At 44.4% G+C, this 18,396-nt stretch overlaps 1 protein-coding gene across 1 annotated transcript in view; it reads left to right on the top strand.

Annotated features, from left to right (window-relative positions):
* The first annotated feature begins 3,019 nt into the window (after positions 1 to 3,019).
* Positions 3,020 to 18,396, top strand: part of ADCY8 (adenylate cyclase 8) — a 116,411-nt gene continuing 101,034 nt past the window's right edge. The window contains 1 exon segment of the mRNA XM_041488084.1: positions 3,020 to 3,940. Within this exon segment, the coding sequence (XP_041344018.1) occupies positions 3,020 to 3,940 (921 nt within the window).

Here is an 18,396-nt window from a genome sequence, read left to right as displayed (position 1 = left end):
AGGAATGTTCAGGCTAGATATGAAAATGATAAGGATGGAGAAGCATAAAAATAGACTGCCTGGGGAGGCATAGAGCCTTTATCAGAGGAAAAATGATGAGAGTAGAGTTCACTCTGCCATGAGGCAAAGGAAACTGCCAGCACTGTGATTCAGTGCATACAGTAACATTAGAGAACTGGGAGGTCCCTATCTTGGTTTCATCTTATCTCTTTTGAATGGGTGTCTCCTGAAACTGCATTATATATTTGTTTCCTTTTCCTTTTATTTATCATTATTTGTGTTGAGCAATCCAAATGAGAAAGATGCTTTATTTTTGTGCTCTGGGTAAGAGCATTAATAATTATGATTTCTTTCATTAAAGAAATATATCAGTTTTTGCGTAAGATTTCTCCTGTTATAGTATCATTTCCATCTTGAAGTAATGCTACAATTTCCATGGGCTTTATCTAGGAGCAAGGATATGTGTCTTTATTACTATTGTGAAACCAGGACTAACCCTTTCCACGTTAACAGAGTCATGCTGAACCACAGGAAAGACCCATCTCTGTTCACAAAAATGCCACTCTTTCCTTATCTGGGCTCTGGAGAACAAGAATTTCCTCTACTTATATCTGTACAAAACCTGCCTCACACATGGGACACAGACTTGGCTGGAGTTCCTGAATCTATTGTGTAAATACAGAAACAATCAGTGAAATCCTTCCTAAATCTCCATGTTTTCCTGATGATGATGATGATGATGATGATGATGATGATGATGATGAATAATAATAATAATAATAATAATAATAATAGAAGGTGAATTAAGCAATGACAGGTGGAGGGCTGTCCATGGAGGCTTAGACCCACTGGAAGTCAAGCATCACATGCCATTTTTAAGCACCCCAGCTCCCAACAACCAGAGCTCCTAGTGGGGTAGCACAGCTCCCTTCCAGGCAGGGCCTTTGTCCACACTGCTGCTGTTAGAAGGCATCTGCATATTTATCTCAAAGAGTTCAGCAAGCATCACTCTTGTCTTTTGAAACACAAAGAAAACACCTTTCCCTTAAATTGCCATAGTCCAATGCAAAGATTATATCTGCTTCAGCTGCTTCCAGCAGCATGGCTTCAGCTCCAAAACTGGAGGTTTCAGCCTTTCCCCCAGGACAGGATTCAGACACTTTAGCAAGGTTTACTTTGGCCAAGGAAGGAATGGAAGAGATAAAGATAGATACCTCTTCCTCTCCAGGCTGTGCCACCACGCACAATGCATTCAGGTTTGCTGGCACAGAGTGACTCCACAAGCAGAGGAGCAGGAACAATTTGATCTGCCGGCATGGGGAGTGAGGAGTGGCTTTATATCCAGGCTCTGTGCATGGGACAGATTCTGTTATTTCTACAGCATCTTTAATGTAAAAGCTGTCAGGATAGCTTCATCAAACATTCACTTAACACAGGGTGGTCAGACACACAGTACTGGTAGTGACATCACCTTTCTGAGAAGGTTTGAACTTGCTCAGGCAGAGGTGGAGGGGTTCGTAGGGCTCCCTCACCCGGGGCAAGTGTGGTCTCTCCAAGCAAGTCCTGAGGATCTTCCTTGTGGTGGGGCAGAGGGATGCCCGACTGCAGCATCAGCTCTCACTGAGCGCTGTGGAGGGATGCACCTGTCAGGCAAGGCGGGACCGTCCGGGGCACCTCGGAGAAACCTAAGTGACGCTTGAAGGAACATCCTGGGGCCAGGGCACCTGCTCTGCGGCAGCCCCCGCCCGCTGTCCGCCTCCCAGAGCCGCGGCTGCGGCTGCTTTAACCGGGCCGGGGGGGTGCTGGCAGCCCCGCCGACGTGGCGAGCATCAGCTGACCGCGCCGGGCTCTGCCTCCTCCCGGGCCGCCCGCCCGCAGCTCCACTCCGGCGGCGGCGGCGGCTCCGCCGTGCTCGTCCCGCGGCTCCCGGGACAGCATCCGCCGCCAGCTCTCCGCAGCCCCGCAGGCACCGCTCTCCCTGCGCTTTGCCCTCACCCCTTCCTGCTGCTCCTCCTCCTCCTCCTCATCCCTGCCGCCGGGGAAGATCCTGAGCCGGAGCACTCCCTGACCCGGCCCGCGGAGAAGTTGGGATACTCCCATCTGGCTGCCCAGAGCTCTGAGTTTAGGGCGGGATTTTCATTCCCCGCTCGCTCTTTCGATTTTTTTAGATTTGGCGTTTGATGTGATTTTTTTTTTCTCCTCCTTTTTTATTCTTTTTTTCCCTCCTTTTTTTTCCCCGTTGCCAAGCAAGCCGAGTGTCTGCGATGGATGGGAGCCCCGAGTCCCCCCCGGGCAGAGGCGCCCCGTGAGCCAGGGGTATGCCCCGCCGCCGGGGGAAAGCGGGCGGGCAGCCCCCGGCCGGCGGCTCTGGCGCCGTGACCGAGGATGCCCGAGACCTGACCGCCTCTCCCCTCCTACCCGAGCTCGCAGCGCTGCCGCTGACCGCAGCCGCGGGAATTACAGCAGCTCCCGGGCACCAGACCTCGGAGCGGAGCCCCGGGATCCCCGGCGAGAGGAGCTGCCTGCTGTGACCGGCTCTGCAAAGCGGCTGCTCCCACCCCTCCGTGCCTCCGACCTCCAGATGGGGCCGAGAATCGCCCACCGGGCAGCGGGGCTGCGCCCGTAGATGCTCCGCTCCTCCCTCCTCCACCTCCTCTCCGAACCCGCGGCTCGGTTTCACCCCCGCGCACCGCTCCGAGGAGGGCGCGCACCGATCCCGCCGGGGCCCCGGGGCTGCGCCGCAGCCGGGCTCCGCGGGATGCGGCTCCGCGGGGCGCCGCGGGAGTGGGCACGGGGCTCGGGCCGCCTGCGCTAAGCCGGCGCAGCCGCCCCCCGGATCCCGGCGGCCAACCAGCCCCCCGCCAGCCGCACCGCCAGACCTAGGGACCTGCCTATAAATGTGATCCCCGCACCGCCACCCCGCCGCCGCCACCCGCCCTTCGACATCCCCTCCCTCCTCTCCTGCGGTTCCATCCCTCCGCCCGTGTGACCGGTGCTCTGCCCCCCGCCAGTCACCGCCATGGAGCTCTCGGAGGTGCGGTGCTTGAGCGACAGCGATGAACTTTACACCATCAACAGGACTCCCCCCGGCAGTGGCAGACCCCAGCGCCTGCTGTGGCAAACGGCCGTGCGGCATATCACCGAGCAGCGCTTCATCCAGGAGCACAGCAGCAGCAGCGGCGGCAGCAGCAGCGGCGGGGGCAAGGGCTTCAGCTCCGACGAGACCTGCTGCCCCAACCACCACCCGTACCCGCCGCACCACCTCCGGCGGCAGTCGGCCGGACGGAGTTTGAGCAGCGAGCGCCACAACAACGGAGGCACCAAAGTCTTCCCGGAGGGCACAAGCAGCAGCGGAGACTTGGGCTTTCTGCCCCTAGACTGTGCCCCCAGCAACTCCGACTTCTTCCTCAACTGGGGCTATACATATCGCGGGGTGATCTTCCCCACTCTCCGCAACTCCTTTAAGTCTCGGGACTTAGAGCGCCTTTACCAGCGCTACTTCTTGGGTCAACGGCGCAAATCTGAGGTGGTCATGAACATCCTGGATGTGCTGACCAAGCTGACCCTACTGTTCCTCCACTTGACCCTGGCCTCTGCTCCCATGGACCCCATTAAGGGCATCCTCTTGGGCTTCTTCACTGGCATTGAGGTGGTGATCTGTGCCTTAGTGGTGGTCAGGAAGGACACGACCTCATACACCTACCTGCAGTACAGTGGTGTTGTCACTTGGGTGGCCATGGCCACACAAATTCTGGCAGCAGGACTGGGCTGTGGCCTCCTTGGGGACGGCATTGGCTATGTGCTTTTCACGCTTTTTGCGACCTACAGCATGCTCCCGCTGCCACTCACCTGGGCCATCCTGGCTGGACTGGTCACCTCTGTCCTGCAGCTCGTCATGCAGCTGGTTATCCCCAGGTTTGCCGTGACTTCCCTCAACCAGGTACTGTGGTGAGGAGAGGGTGGGAACAGTCCTCTTTCTCCATCACACTGAGTGAGAGGAGTTGTGGGGGGATGTCCCAAAAGATCCTTTCCCTTTTAATCAGGTGCTCAGAAGTTCATTACCTGGAGCGGAGCTCATAGGCAAAAATCAACCTTCTTGTCTCCTTTTCTTCAGTCTCCCATTGCCCATCCCAGTGTTTCACCTCAAGCTGGGGGTTGGGACTTTCTAACCACCCTGTCCCCTTTGCTTTTATTCACTACATTGCTGTCTCTTGAAATAGTACTGAGGAGAAAAACTCCTGAGGCAAGTGGGGAGGATGGGTAATTATTATTCCCCTCCCTGACTTCCAGCAGTGGTTTGGGGTTTGTGATGACTCTGCCTTGGCCAAACTCTCCCAGTGCTCCCATTTTACTGCTCATGCCTTTAAACTCTGAATCTGCTGGGGCAACTGGTACTTTTATAGGTGAAGGGTAGCTTGATCTGGGCTATGGGAAAACAGGAGTGAAGCATGCTGCTCTTTTGCAAGGAGAAACCAGTGAAACCTCAGTGAAGCCAGAGCAAAGCTTCCCTGGAAGATTTGGTGTGTGATCCTGGGCTGTGTTAGAGGACACTAAGAAGCCTTTTCTGCTGGTGGTCAAAGGGCAAACTGTTGTGCCGAATCCTTACAAGTGATGTCTAGGACAGAGTGCTGGTTACATGGTGGAGTGTTGTGTGGTGCAGACTGCTGAGAGGCACTGGTCAGGGGTTAAAACCACTGAGGGCTTAAAACCAGGTCTCACCTGACTTCACACACAGATGATTTCTTCCACAGTAAAGTGAGAATATATCAAACTCCCCGTATCCCTACAAGGCAAGAAAATAGTGTGTACTAGGACAACTTAATCCTGGAGATTCTTGCTGCTCCCTTTTCCCTCCCTTTCCTGATTGTCACGTCTCAGTGCCATCAATATTTCATAGCAGATTATCATCTCCATTTGGCTTGTTCCATGGAATCAGGGAGAAAAGAGTGGAAATACTGTCAGATAATCCTGAAAGGCGGGAGGGTACAGAGGAATTTGTTGCTAGTGGTGTGTTATTTATATGAGTGTTGGGATGTACACCTGGGAAGTGACTGATCTTCCACCTGGAAGTTTGATGTCCATGATTATTGGGACACATCTACCTTCCTTGGCTCTCCTGAAACCCCTGCCCACCCCTGCCCATGCCCTTACTACATGCACTGGTTAGCTGTGGGCTGCCTGACCTCATGTCCCAGGGATCGGGCTCACCCTGTTTTGGGAAAAGCTGCCCTGGTGTGTTGTGCCTGGCTGAGCCCTGTGGACAGGAGACAATTAGGCTGTGGCAGAGTTGTTGCCCAGCCCTTGGTGATGTGCTGATGAATGAACTGCAGCCGCATGCCATGTCCTACTCCTGTGCACTGCTGGTGCTGCTAGTGATGGGTCAAAAGCTGTGTGAGTTATGCTGATTTCTTAATTTACTTCCATGTCCTCTCCTGGAGCTATGAGTAATGTGCTGCTATCTCATTACGCACCAGTATCACAGCTGTTTAGCTGCTACACACACACACAACACACACATTTCCCACAGACATTTCCCAGGAGAGGTACTAGTATCTTTGTTTTGCAGCCAGTTGTGTGAACAAACTGCCTTTGAGCGGTGCACAATGAGAGATTACCAGCCAGATGATTGCCTTCATGAACTACATATATAAACCTCCTTAACAGGATCCGCCGCGCAGCTTCTCACACGTCGGTGCTGATTTACACCGGCTGCCCAGGGAACACTTTACACAGCTCGCCGCTTCGGCCCTTTGCCTCCAGCCCCTGCGAGAGAGGCCGAACCCTTCCCCGCCCCGGGACTGGCTCCCACCCGGTGCCAGAGGAGCTTGGAGGGGTCGGGGAGGCGCTGGTTCGGGCGCGGAGGGCAGCGCGGGGCAGCGCGGGGGCTGCGCGGAGCGCGGCTCCGAGCGCTGTCCGCCCCGCGGTGCTGAAGGCGGCGCGGCCCCGGGGCTCCCTCCAGCGGCCCGCGGGGACCGGGGCTCCCTCCAGAGGCCCGCGGGAATTAGGGGCTCCCTCCAGAGGCCCGCAGGAATTAGGGGCTCCCGGCAGAGGCCCGCGGGGACCGAGCCCGCCCGCGGCCCTGCGCCCCGCCGCAGCCTCGACCCCGCGGGCCCCACCCTCCCGGGCCGCCCCTCGCAGGGCGGGCAAGGGCTCGGCCCGGGGCCCCGGGGAGCCGGACCTGGTGCCCAGGTGAGGCACAGCCCTACTTTGGCACTTTCTAGCGTTGCACCATTTTCTTGCTTTTGGCAGAGGACTGGTGAGCCCTCTCGAGGGTTAGTGGATGAAGGCTTTTGAGGCTGATGAAGGATATAGGTCTATTGCTACACAGGTGAAGACAGATAATTTAAATGACTGTGTCATCAAGGTTATGTAGAAATCTAAATATTTCTTCCTCCTGCAGACAAAATATTCTCTTTTATCACAAGGCTTATTTCCTCAGGTAAAAGACAGCATCTTCCCTTCAAAGAAGCTTTACAAGACTAAATGAACTATTTGATTATGTAGCAATATCTGTGAGCATCTTGCTCTGCCTCAGGATGCAGACAGACGCTTACACCGGACAAAACCCAGGAATTAAAGTATGCAATGAAAGAAAAAATAGGTGGTAAGACTCTGGTCATGCTACCAATAATGGGTTTTCTACTGATTTTTTTTTTTTTTAATCTGGATTTCATACAGTTGAAAATACTGAATTCAGTTTTGAACAACAAAAAAAAAAATTGTCTTGAGTCAATTTAGTACTGTACCCAGTAACATCCGTGGGCAAAATGGTTGTGATCCTCTTCTCAGCCACACAGATCTAAATCAGCCATACATCTATCTAAACTTATAAAGTTGCAACAGTTTACACAAAAGGAAAATCAAGTGCTTCAATGTGTTTTCCCTTAACCTCTTAATTAAGTTTAGTTTTTACTGATGAGTTTGTTTACAAGCAGGTCAAAGTATTACTTATGCTGCATACAAGCATGCAGTACTGCTGCCTGGTCCACTATTTGTTCTAGTTTTCATGCATTATAATTAATACAAATAATTCTCTCTGTTTACCTTTTATGCTTGTAGTAACACTTAAGATATCACCTGATTTTTCTTCCCTAGCATCCTAGAAAAAGGTGAAGGAGAAAGGCAAAGGCTTGAAACTAGATTTTCATAAAGCAATAAGAACAAACCCACAAACACAGACTTGCTAATTTCAATCTTTCTAAGTCCTGAGTGTTTCTGGGGGAATATGATCCCTCTTAAACCAAACTGACTCCAGCCTGAAATGCGGAGGAATGTGCTGCTGCTCAGCTTGAGGGGAACCATGAAAAAGAGACTGATACCGTGACTTAGGTAAAGGCTGCACTGATACTGATTAAAGATTGGGTCAGGAGGCAAATGAGAATGAAAGATCTTACTGGTAAACAAGTGCAGTCATGGATTTGTGTTCCTGGACAGATACCATGCTGGGGTAGTGTCTGTCTCTGACCTTCCCCAAAATGAACGGTTTATTTGTATTGCATTTATTTTTACTTTTTCCTGGGTGACAATGTACGCAATCAGAAATTTTGAAGACCACATGTGTTTCAGGCATATGGGGAAGAACAAACAACTCAGAGCTCCTTCATGTTATGTAACATAGGCAGATGATAATATAGACATGAGTTTTGACAGGCTTGAAATTATGTAAGCTACACACATACTCTGGATTTTAATTCTCTGGCCTTGCACTCTTCATTCACATGAGCAAATTCCACCAGAGTCAGTAAGACTACTCTCATTATAAATCACATATATAAGGGATACCTTAAAGAATCAAGTCCTAAATTATGCGTATTAAATAAAACTCTAAAAATACATTTAGAAATAAACTTAAAGTGGGTAATATTAAGACTGGGTAAACTCATTATTTTCCCTTTATATTTCCAAGCCTAGGCAGTTCTGTGAATTAAGTTTTTTCGTCACTTATTTTTCCCCAGATCCTCTCTCTGTGTTATTAATAGAGGGAAAGGCAGAATTTATGAAGTCTCAAGGAGCCTTACAGAGATAAATCTGTGTAACTGTACAATGGAAACTGACAGCTTTTGCATGCATGTTTCAGTTGCATGTTTTCCAAAATCTGATCAGAGATATCAGTATATGAGTATATGCAAAAACACACTCATCTCTTCAAAATTTCTTCTAAATGTTTGTGGAAAATCTATTAAATCTGTAAAATATAAGTTCAAAGTTAGCTACCATTTGAGAAGCAGAATGCTTGCTTTTGTAGCATTATTTGCTATGCATTTTTCTGCCATAGTCTTTTGTGGTGACTTATAAACTGAGTGTGTGATTTTAGACTGGATTACAAAGTGCTTTCCTTTTATATCCTGTAATATCACCTGACCAGTATCAGTGGGTCACAGCTTAATTAGATTAACATTGGATACACTTTTCTCTGAAGCAGCTGCATCATTGTTGTGCTAAGTAGGGCAAATGCACTAAGTATATTTACAATTTGATTATTAATTGCCTCCAATATGTAGGAACTCAGGCAAAACTATGAATGAAACCTGCTTTCATCAGTGAATTTCAGCTTACAACAGTCAGTGTGCTTGTTCTCACTAAAACTTACCTTGCTAGATTTGATATGACATTTTTTCTGCGTCAAGACACTTCTGAGTTACTTTCAATGGTTTGTAATAAACAAACCAAGCTTGTTTGTTGTTTTTCATGGCCTAGAAAGAGGCATGTGCTCCAAAACAGCAACATCTAATGCAAAATAATCACATACCAGAGCACTGCACTTACAGCTCACAGTTAACAGTGGATCATGTTTGAATGATCCTTATTAGCCTGTACAGAAGTCTGAAGGGGATAAACATCTCCAGTTCAGCTTCTTACTGCATTTCTCGACACTTCAATGATGTCATGGGAATAGGAAAGAGAAGAAGGCAAAACTAGAGCTGTTCAAGGGATTAGTCTTTTTCCAGAAGGCAGGGAAGGTTGAGGGTAGAGCAACTTCTTTCCTTTTCATTATTTCCAGAATATCTGGCTATGCATGAGATAAACTAGAGTGTTTCACATAAAAGGTAAAATTTAGTAAACAGAAAATAAATTATGCTTTTAAATTAATACTTGGGTTGATGGAAACTCCAAATCTGAAAATCCTTACTCAGCTCTTGCCTGGCACTCCATTCCTGTAGGCACGCAAATGTATAATGGTCCGGGCAAGTGGTCAGTGCTAAGGGTGGGGAATGGGCTGAAAGGCAGCACCCATGGGGTGGTGGCAAGTGGCTCCTTTTCAAAGTGGTAGCCTGTCACAAGTGGGGTCCCCAAGGGATTGATATTGGGCTTAACGTTGCTTAATATCTTTATAAGTGATCTGGAAGACGGGATCAAGAGTACCCTTATAAAGTTTGTCCATGGTCCCAAACTGAGTAAGGAAAGGAGAAGCCTCCCTGCAGGAAGACCTGGATTGTCTGGAAGATTGGGCTAGCAGGAACCCTATGAAGCTCAACAAGCACAAGTGTAAGGTGTTACATCTAAAAAACATAATCTAGGATTGCAGAACAGGCTGAACTCTACCTGGCTGGGAAGCAGCTTTATGGAAAGGGACCTTGGGGTCCTGATGGACAATAAATTCTGAATGAGTGACCAGTGTGCAGCTGGGGCAGACAAGGCCAGCAGGAGGTTGGGTTGCATCAACCAGAGCATCTCCAGTAGAGATCAAGAAGTCATGATCCCACTTTATTCAACATTTGCCTGGCCTGGAATACTGTGTTCAGCTATACAAAAAATATGTGAACTGTAGGACAGTCTCCAAAAGGAGGCCGCAAAGATGAGCAAAGAAGGGGGGAACCTGATGTATGGGAAAAGGCTGAGAGAACTGGGCTTTTTCAGCCTTGGAAAAAGGAAGCTTAGGGGAGACATTTTCACCCTCTAGTATTTAAAGGATGGCAACAAAGATCAGATGCCTTTCTTACAAGGATTCTTATAGAAAAGGTGAGGGGTAATGTGTAAAAGTATCTCTTGAGGAGATTATGATTGGACACAAGATGAAAAATATTTGCAATGAGAATAATCTCTCCAGGGAAGTGGCTGATTGACTGACATTGGACATCTTTAGGATTTGTCTGGACGGGATGCTGGGCCGTCTTGTCTAGACTGTGCTTTTGACAAGAAAGGCTGGACCAGATGATCCTGGAGGTCCCTTCCAAACATGCATTCAGTGTGTCTGTGACTATATGATCACATATCTTTAAGTATAGCCTTCTTGCCCTTAACTGTGCATCTGTTTCTGTGCATCCCATGAAGTGCCTCAATAACTCTCTGTTTAAGTTACCAGGCAGTCTGCCCTACCCAGCGTCCAAACACTGTTCTATTTGGAACACACTTTGCAGTTGCATTACACACACAGCACCTATCCAATGTCAAAGTCAATAGAGAAGGTTATGGTGCTCTTCTTCTGTGCAACAAATGTGGTAATGAAAATATTCCTGGGATGTGGTAGACCAATGTTTGAATCCCTTTTCCCTAGAGGGGATTGAAATTGGTCTCTCTTACCTCACCAGAGAATTTCCAAAGCACAACTAGCACATTCCTAGCACAACTGTTCTTCTGTCAAGATAAAAGTTTAAGATTCAATGTGAAAAAAGAAAAAAAAAACCTAAAAAATAATAATCCTGGCTCTGTAACCAACTGATTATGGAATTCATCACTGGAGGTGTCTTTGCTCAACATTTTAGTGTTCTATATAATGTTGTTAAATCATTCCCTTGAACACAGGTCTGTACAGACTGTACAGTCTGATCTCCTTTCTGACATGATGAATCTTCTTTTTCAGAGTGCTGAAAACATTACAGTGATTCTCTAAATCAGAGAAACCAAGAGAAATTAGGGAAAACTGAGGTTTTAGACATATTCCTTGCCTTTCGTAGTTGCAGAGTCTTTTTGCATACTGTGTAAGGATCTGTAAGAGTATGGTGGCATTCAACACAGGCCTCTGAATTAATCTCTAGTGGTTGTGTGTCTGCAAATGAGAGGCTCAAGGACCTTGCTTTGTGGCTTATGAGCCATTTTTTCTTCATCTTGCCTATCTTGCAAAGACAAGTTCTGTTACTTGCTCTGTTCTTGGTGCAGTGCAGCTTGTACCTATCATGAGTGCAGAAAGGACTGTAGAGTTTCAGTCTGACCCAAGGAGGGAGATGAATGCAAATCACTGGGTTAGTGCTGCAGTGAATCTTGAGCATTTTGTTAGCAGTCTCAGTCATTCAAACCAAGGATGGAAGAGACCTGGATCATCAAAAGTGATCAAGCACAAAAAATCCTGAGGATCTGGCATTTCTTGAAATGAAAGATTTTTCTAAGTGATATTATTAAGACCTGACTTACTTACAGGCTTCCAACAGCTTCATTTAGATCCTTGATTTAAAGCCCACAGAATGTAATATAAGGAATCCCATAGATATTAGGATTTTTAGGTGAACCATGAAGATTACTTCTCAGAACTCTCTTTAGGGAAAGTTTTGCTGTGAATCCACAGTTCTTCTGAAAGAGAACACAAACGTAGACATCCAGCTCCTCCGGAATCTCTCTGAACGAGCTCTGTCATGCTTATCTCTCCAAACAGCCAGGTCTGCTGACAGAGATACCAGTGTGGTGCTGCCTAACCTAGAACAGAAATATCAGGAACTGTACACAGGATGAAGTGCAAGGCAGGCAGCCATTGGCTGACCGAGGAATGTCTTGTCATACGAGTTGTATTTATTAGCAACTATTTTAAGAAATGCTACTATTTCATTTGCCAGGTTCTCCTGCTGCAAGGCTTCATGCAGTTAGCTCTAGAGGACAGAAGAAGGCTATGAAGTTCATTCATTAACCATTGCTGCAGTCTGTGGAGCAGCTGAAGTATATCAGTGTAAAAAAAAATCAAAACTAACACAAGCCAATTTTTTTCCCACAAGCAAAACAAATAATTGTACTTGTTCCAAATAGTCTGATGTTGGTGTTATAATTTTATATGATGCATTAGTTTAAATCTAGATAACAGTACCCCCATGTCTGGGTTCAATAATATAATTTTTTACTTCAATTTTATTTTTCAATTTTGATTTAATCATTACTTTGCAGTTTTGTATTTTCCTCTATCTTTGCTTTCCTTTCCCTTAAAAAATACAGAAATTCTTCTTTAATTAAATTAATGGAAGCATTCAATAGTACCTTAATTTTAATCTTAATTTTTAAAATAAGTTTTTGTCTTTTGGTGGATCTAATCTTTAGGCACTATACTATTTCTCCTTTGTTCAAACTCTCCTGCTTCATTTACCTTAGAACTATTCAGGGAGGGAGATATCTATTCTGTGTTCTTTGCATTAGGTCTGCCATACTAGAAGGTTCATTCATAAATCCATAACTATCACCACAGTGCAAAGAAGAAATAGTAAAAAACCAGGAAAATTAATCAGCACAGAAAAACTAAATCATATTACATGATATTACAAATAACAGAGGTTATACAATTCTGGAGCTAGGATTTTAGGTAAATAAATTACTTAGATCTCAAGGAAGTTGTTCAAATAATGGGAGAAGATCTAGATATACACATTCTTTCATCCTATGATCCTCTTGTCATATGGGAAAGTATCTCCAATGCTTATTAATATTAGTAAGCTTCATAAGCATACTAGACAGGGTTATAATTGACATAGAAATCATCCCACATGTGCTGAGTATAATTTAATATGCAGATATGCATGTTCTTTTAGAGGAAGGAGTAATATTCACCACAGATTTCAGCTAGGGATTGGGAATGAGGATCATACCCATTCCATCACTAAATTAATCATTGGTCTGTGGTGACCCACACACATCTTTATGCATTTCAGAGCTGCATTTGATTTGAAAATTTGCCTTCCTCAGCTGCTGTAATAAGTGACTAATATGTTCAATTGTTTTGTGAGTTTTGTGTAAAACATCCCAGCATCTTCTATGATGCATCAAAAGAGGAATACTGCATTGGCTTCTTTCAGCCACGCGCATTTTGTTGAAATGTGAATCCATTGAATATAGTGGTAGTGCATGCATTTAACTTTATTCTTTCTTTAAAGACCTGGTTTCACATCATTCTCTTCAGAGGTGGAAGGTATGTCCTATAAGGAGAAGCTGGGAACTCTGGTTTTGTCTAGTTTGGAGAAGAGGAGGCTGAGGTGTGACCTCATTGCTCTCTAACAACTTCCTGAGGAAGGGAGGGGGAGAGAGAGATGCTGAGCTCTTCTTCCTGGGATCCATTGACAGGACATGTGGGAATGGTCCAAAGCTGGACCAGAGAAGTCAGAGAATAGACATTAGGATGCATTTCTCTACCCAGAGGGTGTTCAAATATTGGAACAGGCTCCCTAGAGAGGTGATCAATGCCCCAAGTTTGTCAGTAACTAAGAGGCATGTGGACAATATCCTTAATAATGTGCTTTAACATTTGATGGCCCCAGAAGTGGTCGGACAGTTGGACTAGAAGGCTGTTATAGGTCCCATGAAACTGAAATATTCTATTCTATTCTATTCTATTCTATTCTATTCTATTCTAGCCTGATCATCAGTGACTCTAACATCCACCTGTACTGAGAAGATGTAAAAGTAGGTGTCATATAGGTGGAATAGGACCTGGGGGTGCTGGTAAACAGCTGCCTGAACATGAGCCAGAGTGTGCCCAGGTGGCCAAGAAGGCCAGTGGCACCTGGCCTGTATCAGCAACAGTGTGGTCAGCAGGGCCAGGGCACAGATTGTCCCGCTGTACTCGGCACTGGTGAGGACACGCCTCAAACCCTGTGTCAAGTTTTGGACCTCTCACTGCAAGAAGGACATTGAGGGGCTGGACTGTGTCCAGAGAAGAACAACGGAGCTGGTGAAGGGTCTGGAGCACAAGTCTGAGGAGCAGCTGAGGGAGCTGGGGGTGTTCAGCCTGGAGGAAAGGAAAATCAGGGGAACCCTTACCACTCTCTACAACTCCCTGACAGGAGGGTGTAGCCTGGTGGGGGTTGATCTCTTTTCCCAAGTAAAAAGAGACAGGATGAGAGGATGTGACCTCAGATTTCTCCAGGTGAGGTTTAGATGAGATAATGGGGAAAATTTCTTCATCAAAAGGATTGTCAAACATGTCAAGCACTGGAACAGGCTGTGCATGGGAGTGGTGGTGTCACTATCCCTGGAGGGATTTAAAAGTCATGTAGGTGTGACACTTAGGGACATGGTTTAGTGATGGACTTAGCAGTGCTGGGTTAACAGATGGACTTGATGGTCTTAGAGGTCTTTTCCAACCTAACTGATTCTATGATTCTTTACAGTAACCTATTCTTGAAATATTAAGGGTGTAGCATACCTCAAAATGGTCAGAGAGATTTACAGGAGATTCCTCCAGGATCTGAAGGTCCTTGAGAGAAGCCAGTGAAAATTCTTTTTTGAGACTTAAGCAGAACTTAAGTCATGAAACTTGCAAGTCCAACACATTGCTGTAAGACTTTTTTGACATTCCAAAATGTAGCCAAATGCCACTCTGACTGATCCTAGGACAATTTACATGTTCTCTGCAATCCTGAGCGTAATAGCAGTTTGCTGACAACAATAGGAAGAGAAGAATTTATTACATTTATTTAATTTGTGCTAATGGAATTGCTTTTGTCTACTGTGTTCCATTAGCCACCTGAGAGGCTGTAAGAAATGCCAGGAGTACATGTGAAGTGTTCCCATTTTCTGTGTCATGGTACAGGATGGTAGGCCCCCATTAATCTTCTTATCATCTCAATGGCTCTTCTTGCTTAGAAATTATTTTTTTCAATGATTTATTACTTTCTTCCCTGTAAAAATACTTGTGTCTGTTTATTCTTAAGGTATATTTTCTGATGACAACCACTCTTCTTTGCTAACACTGCAGGGTAGATTATGTAACACAAGCATTCAGTTACTTCAAATCTCATCAACAATCAAAGCAATAAAACCTAAAAGCTTTAAGTACAGAATTCTCCAAGGCAATGTGAATTTGGAGAACGAGTGTAAAAGTATGAACCTTAACAGGTCAATTATTTTAAACTTAAGAAAAACTCTCATATACATAAAGATTGGTAAAAGTTTAAGATGTTCAATGTCCCAGTGACTTTGTACAAAGATTGTTAAGGTAGTTGCTCTATTCCTCTTCAAGAAGTTAACAGAATTTTGCTGGCCAGATTGCTTTCCATGACACCAGAACATGCTAACTTCCACAGTGAGTTTTAAAATGGTCTATCCAAGTTAATTTATTAAAGAACACTTTTGATGGTGTACAAGAAAAAAGAGGATTTGAGATCACTACTGTTTTTTTTTCTGCAATGAAAAGCTTCTGTAAGTTGACTTGACCAAGTTGATTTTTTTGTTAATCTAAAGGCAATGTATATATCTAGTAAGATTTCATATTTAAATTTCTAAAGGTTCAGACCACTTCATAGATTTACATATTTTTTAATCTATGATGCAAATACTCAGTAAAAGTAATGCTGTGAAATTTCATGCTATATTCCTTTTTTTGTAACCTGCTTTCAGGCTCAGTAATTACATTTGCAAGTCAAAATAATATTTACTATGTCCCTAAAGTTTGTGTATATCTAAAGATGGTTTATAGGTGCAATTTAAAAATGGAAAATATGCACACCATTAATTAAGAGATGTTTTTTTCTAATTACTATCATTAAACTATAATTCAGAAATAAAACTGTCATATTCTGGCTAACAACAATATGGATTCAGCAGCTGCAGATTTTAAGAGACCCTGAAAGGTGTTTAGTCAAAACTTAGTGCACTTTACTACAGAATGACAATTCAAGGAATCTCAGACAAGGAAAAAAGAAAATGCTAAAGTATCCTACACATAAGGAAATCATTAAAAATCCAAATACTAAACACATAAATCCACAGAAAACCCCCAGATTTTCTTGCAGACTTTGTACAAAACTTGTGGCCTCCAAAACATGGAAGGGTAGATAATTAGCTATCCTGAGTTAGTCCAGAGAAGAGCTATGAGGAGCTGCCAAATGAGGAAAGGCTGAGAGATCTGTGACTGTTCAGGCTGGAACGAGAAGGAATACGGGTGTGTGAGGGGGGGTAACCTGAAAATTATGTATGACTAGATTACTCTAAAAAAGTAAGGAGACAAACTTTTCACAGCAGTGCCCAGAGACAGGATGATAGTCAATGCACATGAACTGAAATGCAGTAGATTCTACTTGTACATATTAAAAAAAAATATTTTTACTCTAAATGTGAATGAGCACTATGACAGGTTGTCTAGAGGTGTTGTGAAGTCTTCGTTCTTGGAAATATTCAAAATCTGACTGGACAAGACCTTAAGCAGCTTGCAGGTGATCCTGCTTTGAGGAAGATTTGACAAAATTATCTCCAGATGTCCTTTCCAAACTCATTGATTCTGTGATAGCAGTAGAGTTATTGTTTCAAGAATGCAGATACAAAGATCTACTGAGGATCTGGAGGGCAGAACTAATATGGGAATCCAGACTGAACATGGTTACATGGTCATGTGCAAGGCACATCTGTGATCACAGGATGAGGCCTGGTTTACATGCTGTGCCTTCTGCACAGACTCCAGCCCATCCTAGTGCCCAGTGATGGGAGGGACTTGCCTGCAGGTCTGTACGATAGAATCGTGCAATCATTTAGGCTGACTAAGACACTTTGGTCATCAAGTCTAACCATAAACCTAAAGCTACAGAGTCTACCACATGTCATCAGCTCTCATTTCTTCATGGGAGTTGTTCTGTGGGCTCATCACCATTATATGGTTCAAAGCTCAAAGCAGCAACCTTGTCTTCCCCATCACCATCTACGGACATCAAGCACTGCCAGAGAACAAGTTTACAGCAAACATCAGGCACGTGCTCACTCCATGCTTCTTTTGGGGAACAATTCTGTCTCCGCTTTCTAGATCTCTGTGGTCTGTGCAATATTATAGGTGGAAGAGTTTGAACAATAGTAATACATGTCTTTCTTTCTACCAGCAAAAAAAACATTCCTGTACCAGTACCAACCATTCAGTTTCACATGGTCAGATTGCTGCGTTAATGTTCAGAGATGTGATAGAAGTGTGTGTGTGTTTGTATGTGTGTACTGTGGTGTTTCTGAGGCTTTCTCAGCAGTCTTAAGTGCCAAAAATAGCTGGAGGCAGGTTTACCCTCAGGCAGTTGGTCTACCAAAGTTAGAACAATGTTTTGAGCAACAGATCCATCTATCCAGCAACTATCCTTTAGACAAAATTAAAATTTGAAATTAAAATTTCTGTCAAGAAAGCACTGATGATTTTAAACATACTCTTTTCAGTCGCAGTGGATCCTGTTTATTTTCACTGCTTCTCAGGATAGAGGATTACTCTAAAGGAAAATGAAGTGACAGCTGTGACAACTTTCAAATATGGAAGGGGTTGCTACAGAGAGGAAGAAATCAATTGCTCTTTGTTTCATCTATGAGTGATTGTGACATGATGGGTTAAGTTACTCTATGGAATGGTTACATTAGATAGTAGGAGAAATCTTGAAAAAACAACCTAATAACCGTGTCTTAAATAACCTCATTTTATTTGGAAGGTTTTACCTTGAGGTATAATTAAACAGTTTAGAGAGGTAATTTTTAGGAGTGATTTGGGTAATATTCAGGACCCTGGAGCGTGTGTTAAGTGACTTATCAAGGTCCTCTCATGCCCTACTTTCTATAATTAAATGATACTTGCTCCTAATTTTGACTATGATGCAAAGTGTTCTCACCCCCAGTTTCAAAAGAAGAAAACCATTTCATATATACAATGATTGCTGCCCTGAGGCTGATGGATTAGTCTGAATTATTTTCATTTATGTAGCCTGAAATGCCACAGCTTCAGGTATTTATATTTGTGGTTTGCTACAGAAATGTTGGTTCAAATGTTAGCCAGTAATATTGTTGATGGTGCAAGAAAATGACAGAATATGATTGTCTCTTCCAAGAGAGACAAAACTGGTAGAGAGACTGTGTTGCCAATAGCGTCATATTGAAGACAAAAAAAAAAAAAAACCAGAGAAGAGTGAATCTCTTGATTGAATAGGGGCTATTTTTGACCATTGAAAAGTATTTTTTATGTCATCATCGGCTCATTTTAGTTCACCTTTAATCTTCTTCATCTTATGTCATTAACCTGGTCTAATTTATTTAATTTCATGGATATATACACATAAATATATTCAAAGGTGCAGTGTTATTTTAGATTATTTCTATTGTATAAATGTGCATATACCACTTAATTATAAAGAATAAGAATTTTCCTGGTTTTTCCTGCTCTAAGCAAATATTTCAGCAATTGTGTACACTAAAAAATTGTCTCAGAAATCTTTGGGACTGCAGCTGACTTTAGGACCATCCCTAAATATGTGGTGC

Source organism: Pyrgilauda ruficollis, unplaced genomic scaffold, assembly GCF_017590135.1.
Source record: "Pyrgilauda ruficollis isolate IOZ18807 unplaced genomic scaffold, ASM1759013v1 scaffold87, whole genome shotgun sequence".
Taxonomy (NCBI): Eukaryota; Metazoa; Chordata; class Aves; order Passeriformes; family Passeridae; genus Pyrgilauda; species Pyrgilauda ruficollis.
The sequence above is the reverse complement of the archived record's forward strand: the minus strand, read 5'-3'. Positions and strand labels throughout refer to the sequence as shown.